At 38.6% G+C, this 11,485-nt stretch overlaps 1 protein-coding gene across 1 annotated transcript in view; it reads right to left on the reverse strand.

Annotated features, from left to right (window-relative positions):
- Positions 1-11,485, reverse strand: part of LOC104167891 (teneurin-1-like) — a gene marked incomplete at its 3' end in the record, with an annotated part of 162,577 nt that overhangs the window by 27,384 nt on the left and 123,708 nt on the right. The window contains exon 17 of the mRNA XM_009708288.1: positions 605-821. Within this exon, the coding sequence (XP_009706590.1) occupies positions 605-821 (217 nt within the window). The remainder of the gene's footprint in view (positions 1-604; positions 822-11,485) is intronic.

An 11,485-nucleotide genomic window follows, 5' to 3' on the forward strand; every position in this document is an offset into this window, starting at 1 on the left:
TAAAGGGCAAGCCAATCTTGCAGAAACTCAGAGAGCGCTCTATTGTTTGCATGACAGCTTGAAAGTAACCCACAGCACAAAACAGTAAACTCCACCCTGGTCTCTCAACATGTAGTAAAACCAAAAAAGTTTGTTAATTAAGTAGCTGCATTATAGGTAAGTGAAACGTGTTAAATATATTACAACTGTAAATACCAATCAAATTCTTTTAGACAGAAAGGTGACTGAATACAACGCATATGAATCCAACTTGTCCTTCTGCTTCTTGCCATTATATGTACCTACAGCACAAAGGGCTCAACTTCCCCCACTTATTTTACACGTACAAGATAGCTTACCTTCCACAAAAGTCAAAGTCTTGTTAATAAGAGTAGTAGAGTTTGTTGCTGTGACACTTTTATGAACTAGATAGGTAGTAATGAGAATCTGATAAACAAGATCCTCAGCTGTTGGGACTTAAACATTTGCTATCCTTACTTAAAGTATTTTTTGATCACCACTCAAGAATTCTCAGCTATCCAGGTACCACTGTTTTTTCCTGGTTAAATAATTTCACTGCAGTTCTCAATATTCAGAAAAGTCTTTTGTCTAAAAGAAAACTCACCTGCTCTCAAAGGAGACATCTCCTGGGATTACATGAGTGCTTTCCTTCCCAATAAGGAATCTGATTCGATCATAAAAGAGCCTTGGAGGATGTTGAGAGAAAGGCGGTTGGCTTTGCTGAATAAGGTCAAGGGGATCAGGCGAACCCTGGCAGAGAGGACTTGCGTAACAACTGCTTTGCTGACAACAGTCAGGGTCTACACAGTCTGTCAAGCCATCTGAATGGAGAGAATGGAAAGTTCAGGAAATTGAGCGATTCTGAGAATAAAGCACTGTGTTTACTACTGGAGAGCACAGGAGGTATTTAATCAATTGGAAGGTATGCTGATGATGACATATTCAAATTCAATAAAGCATTAACATACATGCTTAGTCCAGGAGGGGTATTTCTCTCTAGTCATTAACACTGTATTACCTCATAAAATCCCCACACAACAATGAGAAAATAGAACCTAGAAACTAAGTGAATAGGGAAGAGTTGGACTCTCCTCACTGCAGAACAGGCAGAAGAAGAAGATCACTACACGATACTTGCTAGTCCAACGGGTGCATGATCCACACTGTGCGGCTGATCTCTCTAATAGTCCTTTACTGTCCCTACTGTCTGTTCACACCTGTGAAGAACATACACTTACTAACCAGTCTGCAACAATGGAGTCTGAAATGTTATCTAACTCTCATAAGCATACTCACTACAGTAGTAAAAAAAAAAGGTACTTGTTACAGTTGTCTGACTTCTATTTTTAAGCCCTAAAATAGTTTTATCAGTGCTTTAGGATGTTTACTTTTCATTTATTGGTTGCAATACTGGAATGATCCAAAGGGCAGAATCATGCCTACAGTCCTTTTGTAGTTGGTGATATACAAATACACACCTTGATGCAGGCTCTGTCCCGGTGACCTGACAGATACAGTCTTCTCCATGGATGTTTGCACCAGGAAAGCAAATTTGGAAAGTGAAAATAAACCTATTCCTTCTCCCTCCATTTTCAAGTGGAAAAATAAGAGAAATAATTGGATTTTTTTTGTTAAAAAAAAAAATCTACATTTCTTCATGGACAAACTTGCAACAACATTTGTGGGTGAAATTAATTTACTTAAATGTCCAAAGCTTATGATGAAAAGTGAAGCACTGAAGTGCATCTAAATTAAGCACCTCAATAAAACTTAAAATTGGGCTATTGGTATTTAATTGCTTCTATCACCAGCTTAGACATCCAAATTGCCTAAATTACATACTCAACCAGAAACAGGTTTAATAAGGTACGGTAAAATGTCCAACTATATTTTTAAACATCCATTTTATGACTTAGCAGTTGCTAACTTGCTTGGACTGACAAGCACACCAATGCATATAAAGCAAGATTAAGGCATTGTATCCTTCAACAAAGACATCTCTTTGTATTTTTAACAAGGTCAGTCTGAATAAATGTGGAGTCATCATATCACTGTATGGATTTCCCTTGTGTTAAAATCGGAATGCTATAGGATCAACATACTGTCAAATATTTTGACTTCATCTTTTGACTTTTCATGCTCCGTTTGTACCAACGCTTTGGTGCCTATAAAACCGTACCTCCTCAGGGCAAACTGCGTTATCAGGGAAACTGCTGTAGTTTTGTCATTGACTCTAATGGGTGAGAGACCAACCCTCAGCCATCTCTGCTCTTTTCTCAATAGAGCATTCTGCACTCAGTGAAAGTTCAGTAAATAACAGCATAAAATATTCACTTTGAAAAGAAAGCAACAGCCCTTCTACAGAACAAATAAGTATAATGAAATGGGCTTTCCTGGAATCTGAAAATCCTTGCCTGACCTTGAGCAAGGTAACTGCTTGGCTAAGCAAAAAATATTAACAAATCTATCCTACTGCAGCTAGGAAATCAGATAGAGCAGGTTAGTTTTTCTGATAATGAGCCAAGGGCAACTGTAGAGAGCTAGCAACAATAATCTAAGACCCTTGGATCCAGCAAAGCTGGCATAGCTACAGGTCAGTGCATGCTTTAAGTTCTTTCCACATTCCCCCAGTCCCCATTTGCCAGCGGTGGGAGAAGAACTTCACAGGGCAATGCTGAGTTTATTGATTTTGAGTGTTGGAGTCACTTTGTATTCAGGAAAACCTAGAAAGCTATTGAAATCTGCTCGGAAATCAGTAAGCTGAAACAATAAGGGGCCTCCAGTCTAAACAAAACCACACAGAAGGTGGATGGAGGAGTTCACGATAGGAACCAGAGGGGTTTTCACTGTCTTCTGATGAAAAAACAAGAGAGCTTTTTAGGTTGAAACCTGAGGAGCAGGCTTGGAACTGTGAGGGAAAAAATAACTCCTCTTGTTGTTTCCTCTTTTTTGTCCAAGGAATGAAACTCTCTATATTCTTAATCAGTGAACGGAAAAGCATCAAATTACTAGTAGATTCTCCAAGACTGCAAATATTAAAGATTTTTACTAGAATTGAAAAGTTGATAAAGAAATTGAAATCTCTTGCTTTTGGTTTATACTGGTGACAATCCCTGCAGAGGGCTTTGATGTGGTTAGGGGTAGCCCTTCAGGGCTGGGCTTTGCCAGTGGAATGGTCATGGCAGTGACAAGTCTTGTTTCAAGGAGTCAAGGTACTTTCTGGAAGGTACTAATTTCCACAAGCTGACTGCTGTCTATCTGTGAAACTTGACAAACATTGGCCTGGCAGAATAAGTACTAATCAGAAAAAAGGCATACTTATTTCAGAATAACAGTATCCATGGGGAAGCTATTTTGGAGTAATTTATTCCACAGTAGCTATTCTGATTAATTTTTTCTTTGTCAAAAAGCCATTAGATGCGGGAACTGAGCTGACCTGATTCTCTCATTTATGTAAGAAATAAAAACGAAAAGTCACAGAAATATTAGAATATGAAGATTTTCTTAGAAAAGGAAATAGCTATAAAAATAACAATTAAATACTTTGCTTTCCCTAATAGAGTCCTCATTCTTCTCTGCTTCAGTCAACAGCTTACATGCCTGGCAACAAACTGTGCATTCATGCTGTACACAAAAAGAAACCAAGTAAAGGGAAAGTACTTTTCCTTCTTCCAGTCAGACTCAATTTTCATCTTTTCTTTGCAGTTTACTTGTCAGCAAAGTGACTATCTTATAAACTCTTCCAGATTCTGCTAATAGAGTTATTTTGGTTTGAATTACTTGCACTTGGTTTCATTTGCATCTCCAGGCTCTCAGGGCTACAAAAGGGTGGGCTTTCCATTAGTAGGGGTGTGAAGTCCCAGAAGCGTATCTGACTAACCCATGGTGAGAATGGTATTTGTCGCAACAGCACCACGAACGTACAAAGCTCTGGATACAACAGGAACAGCTTATGGCCTTAGGAGCAAAGGCTACAAAGTCATCAGAGGAAGAAATTGCTAACCAAAATATAAACGTTAATCGAAAGTAGGAGTCTTCTAGGTTACAGATTAGCATTCACGGCTTCTCTCTTGTGCTGTGTTTTGCTTTTTAAAAATCTTTTCATTGATTAGATGACAATTTATTTCAATCTCCCCTCTCGACCCTGCAGAATGAAACCAAAGAAAGATGCTAGGCTCAGAGAAGATGCTCCACAGGCAGTGAGGCAGAAGGTGCAGCAGCATCACCTCCTCTACGGACTCTTAGCACCACATATTTGGCTCAGGCCACTGGGTATTTAAGAATTATTAACTAGAACTGTCTGAGTAATGCAACTTCTAGCTTTTTTCCAAACAATCAAACAAAATTTAGAAAAGAAATCAACTTGCACAAAACTGAAAAATACTTTTCACATTTTGAGCTGAAGTAAAAGAATAAAACACATATTTTGGGGCAAACAGGGACCTCTTAAGCCAAAATAAAATATTGCTCCACTTTAAGCTCATTTAAAGACTTTAGTTTCAACTTAGACCATTTAAAAGAAAAAAGAATAAACCCAAACCTAAAATCCAAAAAGAAACTACTGTAATTCAGCATGATACCCATTAAAATGAACCAGGTAAAACAAACTGGTACAGAATCACAAGGTACATATGGAGGCAGTTTATGATAATGCAAATCATATTAGTAAGTTCATGTGAGGATAACATTTTCAACAAGCCAATCCTATTTGAAATGAGATTTTTAATCCAGAAGAATAACCCAGAAAAACAAATAAATCTTGTTTATATTTTGTAACATCAAACTCATTCACTTGAAAATGCTACAAATACAGTAGTCAATTCTCAACCAATAGTCACATTTTTTAGTTAAGTTTTCATATCAGGAACCAACTATTAAAAAACTCACCATGTAAACAAAACAGCAGGGTTTCTTTTAAATCTCAGGAGACAACAGTCAGGAGTATGAGCAAACTACTACAAACAGCAAAAACTGTAATTCATACAGCAGGGGAGCCTGTATACTGAAGTTTTTACTGTCAGTTACCACAAAGTGCATCACAGCATAGGTGCAGACTAAAATGTATTACAGAGGTGTAAATGATTTTGGTTTGCTATTAGCATTTCTTTATTTATTTTATATAAAAGGCAGTCAGGCACCTTCATGGCGCACTACAGATTATATAATAAAGTGATTCACATTTTGACGAGTCTGAGATTATGGTTTCACATCTTCCAGGTACCTTGTTTCGTATGCAAGGGATAATGATGAACTGGGATTTTTCTTTTTCTAAGTAAATTAGACAATTAAAATATTTTTAATATTACTACTAAAATAAAATCCACAAAGATCAACTTGAGGATAAAAAGCACTTCACAGCACTCTTAAATAATTTAAACAACCTCAAAAAAAAAAGGCACAGCATGCCAAAACAAGCTGCTCTGTTTTCAGTCATACTACTCCTCTCTGCATTGCTGTAGCTCATAGATTTAGGACAAGACTTTCACATTTCCTTGCTGGGGAAAGGATCCTTTCAGGAAGCTTTCTATAAGGAATGATACTAATATCTCCTGTGTTAGGAGTTTGTGTCAATGGAATCACACAATATTTTCCATCAAACAAAATAAATCTTTTTGCTTGTACATTTTTATATACATATATATTTCTTATTTAATATGATGGAAAAAATGCCACAAATGTGATGAAATTACCTCGTCAGCTATGTTTCTACTGCAGTCGTGGAAGGCTCAGTTTGTGCTCAGTACAGCCCATTCTCTAATGTACACATTATGCAGCAATCTCTGTTCTACATGGATGATCAACTTTAGCAGCCTGACAAATTGGCAATGGAGCTATGGACCTACCCCTCCAGTGATTACTTTCCAGCAATATACTTCTTTACTTACCATGTTGGGGCAAATGCTGTACAGTGATTGTATTTGAGCTTTCCATACGCTGCAGAATATCTATATTAAATCCTCAATAAAATAAAATAACAGTTGGAAAAGAAAAAGGCATTTTGTCAGCTCTAAGCTAATAGCAAGAACATGGAACAAGTCACAGATTTGGGGCCTGATATGAACAGCTCTGTGCCATCTACTTTTCAAATCCTGGCTTTTCTAGTCTTCTCAACTCATCATTACTTGCAATTCATGGCTGCAAATATGAGACTATCACAACCACTCATGTTGCTGAAAATGGATCTGTGTTCACAACTAGTACAAATTATCTAGGTACTGGAACACCTAAGGACATTGAGGAGGTGCTGGGTGGGGTCACTGGTGAGGGAAGCCAAGAACAAAGCGGTTTTGATTTCGGCAGCCGTGGCTTCCCCAGCTCACCAGTGCAGCATGCAGTAACTTCCACAGCTGCTTCTTTCTATTAAACTACTGAGATGCTTTATTAACTGGCCATGAAAATGACAGATTCAATCAGACTCTACCTCCATGTTACTGCGTTTGTTATTTTAATAAAACATCCACTATCATTAGGTTCTGGCAAGCAAAACCTAAATAGTTAGCAATAACACTTAAAATTTTTCTTCTGCCTTAAAGTTCATTAAAAGAGCAGAGTTCTTACCCCTTCAACTTTTGTCACACATGAAGAAGACACTACTAATGTTAACTACAATAGGTTTGAAGTTTCATGGTTAATGTCAAACCCAGAATACTACAAGAAGTGGTGTAAATGCTTATATGGTGCGTGCATATACATGTATGCAGGCATACTCACAAACACACATACTAATAAATGCACTTGTTTAGTCACATGAAAATCAAATCCATCTCTAAGCAATAAACTCTACTTAGTGTAACATCAATGACCTTCATTTTCACTGCTGCAGAGCAACCCAGAGGTGTAAGTGCTCTCCCACTCCCTCTGTACTGATCCCAGTGAGCACAAGCCAGCGATGGAGCTCGAAGAACCATGTCCAGAACATTTTCACAGAAAGTAAAAAACGGGCTTTAAGTTTCTCCTTGCAGTAAGCAATTTTTCTCTTCTGAACTCCTTATGCAGTACAACCTAAAAAACTCAACACCATGACCCAATACTTGAAGGATTTGAGTTTTTCAGTACGCTCACATGATCAATTGTTCAATACTATTGTTGTTTGTGAAAAAAAAAAAATCCACAGGAGTCTCCAACTTACTTTTGCTTGCTTTCTTTTACAGATTTCAACTAAGCATTAAACAGTGCCTGTGCTGACTTGTTTCACCACAGGCTCAGTTAAGTCCAATTAGGGTTGCCAGGAATCTAAGCAAACTGAATCAAAGAGTAAATTCAGAAGAGACTAAGCAGCAATAACCCTCATGACTGTGTAATGCTTATTTGTATGCATTAATCCAAACTGCTTCTCAAATTTTAGCTGTAATACGTAGCATGCAGCAGACAGTGGGGCTGTTAACTGGGAACATCAGCATTTGTACAAGGACATTGAAAACCCACCAGTGTGCCTGTGAAAAGGCTGCAGAGTGTTTTATCCACTCAGTACCGGTGATGTTTGGCCTTCCACGCACAGGAGAATGCAAATACATCAGGGTATGATTTTCAGAAACTGTAAGTATCCCTGGGGAGCCCTCCCTGCTCAGCAACAATGAAAACCATTCCCATCAGTATTATTTATATTGTGTAATAATAGCATATTACTTATATATGGACTCAATATCTCTGTGATGGATAGGTTATTAAAATGCCAATGGATGGGTCAGAAATACATCAATATTTTAGCAGCACTGGTTATCAACCCAAGGCTATGCTGAGTCATATATTTTCTTGCACTTGGAAAAGCTTGGAGAAAGCTACAATAACTGTCTGAAGTGACTGAAGGGATATTTGGAAGAGAATTCAAAGCTTGTAGTAAATAGTATTTTCCTTAAAAACAAACAGTCAAGATTGATTCACGAAAGAAAAAGAAAATGATGAAAAGAGATCCAGGCAAATTTCAAAGAGAGATCTGTATCAAAGAAATTAATGACAGTGACAGGCTGCAACTTTCAGCTTTAGACAAAGACCTGCATGCGCAGCAGCAATGCAAAGGTATGTCAGAAGAGCAGGCAAACCGTGGTTTGGCAGGGTGGGGGGTGACCTGTGAACCGGTGCTGAGCACCCTGCGTGTCCCAGCACTGTGGCAGCGTGCTCGGCCTCCTCATACCTGGGATGCAGGCGCTCGCCTGCCTCGAACTCAGCAGAGCTTTCAAGCAATCTCCTGGAGCTACTGAAGCTTCCAAATGAGTCTGAAGTAAGGGCAGGACAAGAGAAAACAACCTGCTCAGATGAGCTGACTGATCAACTTGCAAACTTAAGATGAAATCGTGCCAGTCATGACAATGAAAGGAGGAGAACAAGAAATGGGGAATAACGTGATGCTGAAGGAAGCCATGGTGAGGGAAAGGCCCCACTGCAAAGGACTTCTTGGCATTATTTAATGGACATCCCATTGCTAACAGACTGCAGGTGCACTCCGCAAGAGCAAGTGCAAACCATGCTGTCGTGCATCTGTTATAATGCTAAGACCTTTTCAATGATATTTGTAGTGATATTTGAACAGGTAAACATGCCCTTAAGTCTGCAGGTAGGATAAAGCTAACAGAAAGTTATGAGATGGAATGGGAAAGGCAGTTATAGTACAATCAGGGTACAAGTACAGTGTACATTAATGAGGCTCTAAAAGAAATTGCACTCTCCCTGCTCAGGAAAATATTTCTGCACATGTTTAACCCTACCACCATGGATAACCGCTCTGATGGGGAACTTGGTGCTCCAGCATCTGCAGAACCAGGATGCCTGTGAATATGCTTGTGGCTTACCTTCATATGAATATTCCAGTCCTTAAAAAAGGAATTCAAGACTTCCTCCCTCCCAAAGCTTTTGTGCTGTTACTACAGACCAAACAATAACACTAACACTTCCTCAGGCCAAATAAATGACATTATTCAATCCCTACAGTTGGAACTAATAAAATGATTTTCTAACAGTGTTTTTCTACTATGTGTTTGAATGTATTTTTATATAGTCAATATCTCAGTTTTTCAGTCTCTGAATGTACTGTATAATAAATCAACAGAAAGTACACAAAGTTATCACTCCGCCTAACTCCTGATACTAGAGTTTGTTTGAAATAATAATTGTTCAACTTTACTACAGCTTTGCTCTTCGGTTGTGACTTCCTCCTAATGAACTTGAAGCACAAAACACCTCCTAAGGACTGAGATGTGTGTTTGATTTAAACACAACCTGAATGAATACGAGTTTGCTAGGTGAGAATACGGTGATTTGGGATACACAACGGCACTAAATTAGGTCTAGAGCACTGACTGAATGTGATCACATCCTAATGGCTTAGGAAGTTACTACCTGTCAGCTGAGTTTCTGTAACTCAACCAAGTGCATGCTCTTAACCCACCACAACTGCAGGCAAAAACGTTAATAGCTTCCCTCTTTGTGAACCTAATCCAGTTACGTAGCTTGATGGATGGTAACTCGTTATGCCACCATAATATTCTCATAGTCTAAGGCACAACCTCCCAGCAAACAGGATTTAACAGGTAATGCCACGTCTCCTTCCTAATTTCTGCTTTTACTGTTGTATATGTATACAAACCCTGAAAGACTAGGAATCAGCTTCTGATTTTGTACTGATGTAGCACTGGTTTAACTCCAATGACTTTAGGGGAATTTTTCTAATTTATGCTTATGCCAAAGCAGGTCCTATGAACTTCATATATAACGAGAAGTGGTTTTAATATGTAGATATAATTTTCTTTTCTTATATAAAATTGATTGTGAAGGAAACTTAATTACATTTAGCCCATCTGTAGTAGTCAGATTAATTAAATATTTCTCTTTGCACTTATCTCTAATTGTAATGTCAACTGAGCTGTCCTAGTCCATGTTATGTTGCCATTAAAAAGGAAAAAGAAAATTACTTTTAAAACCTGCAGTGAAACGATGTTAAGTGTCTGCCTTAAACTGACAAATTCAAGGAGATTTAGAGTTAAAACTGCCAACTCTTTCAATAACTCACCGTTATTGTAGAATATAAAGCACCCAAAATCACAATACAGGGCAGTTTATACAGAGCCAGTTCACAGAGTGTATCAGAAAATGCTTTACATACATTACAGGCTAAACAGGGTTTTTGTGGACAGATTTAAGAGTGCAGGCGAGTGAGTCAGTGGCTTGGACAGCAGGGGAGAGCACCAGACAGATGGGAAAGCACCCGGGGGGTGGTGATGCCAGCTGTGGGACCTTGTGTGACAGGGATACACACCAGTGTGGAAGAGCAGAGAGAGTGGGCAGAGAGAGGGTTGTGAGATGTCTTGGAAATAAGTCGCAAAAGGAAGGATAAGAGAGGAATAAGGTGAATTTGAATGGGGTTCAGAAATGAGGAAGCCTTTGCCAAAGGACAGCATGGTCTTAGAGCCCACAGGATACAAAATCAGAAGGTCTCAAAATATATCTGTAAATGAGGAATTATGACTGAGTCAGAATGTTTCTATTGAGGTCCCACAGTGACCTCAGTTCTTGGCCCTAAATCAAGCTTAATTTATCAATGACCTAGAAGAAAACAGACGATCATTATACTAAGGTTTGACACTACAGTGGAGTGTGAGATCTCACCCAAGACACTGCAATGGTCTGTATGTGTGACATAATAAGATAATATATATTTCAATACATCTCAGTGTACAAGCTAAGGGAAAAAATGTAACTGTGCTTAGGAGAGATGTTTTCATAGTCTGAATGAGAAAGCTGCACAGCTCTCAGTATGGGGGCAAGCACATTGTAAAGGATGGTAGTAAGTAAAAGAGAGGAAAGCAGTAGTCCTTCTTGACTGTCCAGTAAATGAGTATTCCCAAAATAGATAGGAAAAATAATTAACTCTGAGAACAATTGGTGAGGAATGTCGTGGCTTTTCTCCCACTGTTAAGTTTGCAATAGAGTCTGGATGCTTTTCCCCCCAAAAAATGCACTAGCTCGTATTAGAACGAACTACTGGAAAGGAGGCAGAGACTAACTTAGAAGGATGCTTTGCCCAGCAAACCTAAAACTTATACAGCCTTAGAATGAATCAAGACTACAGAGGTCTGAGGTAGGGAGCACCTAGTCCCAAATGCCTTGGTTCAACTGGTGGAAAAGAGAAAATGATTATTTTAGTACAGGGCTCTGTTCATGGTACTTAAAAAATTTCTTCTGCATGCTTTCTACACTAGCTTACTCAACAGTCATTCAAATGTAGGTCCAGATGCAAGAACTGTGCTGTGTCTCAGTGGAAACATTAAGAAAGAGATTAATGTTAAAAAAGCATCTCTAAATACATGCTTTATGCTTGCAAATGTATTCATTTAGTATTAACATAAGACTAAACTCTGGATGCATTTTGACAGGCAGAGAGGTTTCTTCATTTGGGTATCCATTGGCTGTCTTTTCTGAAATAGGTGACAGAGTTATGAGGTAAAGTAAAAAGGAGATAGAAGAAATGACTTTTTACACCGGGGGCGGGGGG

Source organism: Cariama cristata, unplaced genomic scaffold (assembly GCF_000690535.1).
Source record: "Cariama cristata isolate BGI_N322 unplaced genomic scaffold, ASM69053v1 scaffold6799, whole genome shotgun sequence".
NCBI classification, from domain to species: Eukaryota; Metazoa; Chordata; class Aves; order Cariamiformes; family Cariamidae; genus Cariama; species Cariama cristata.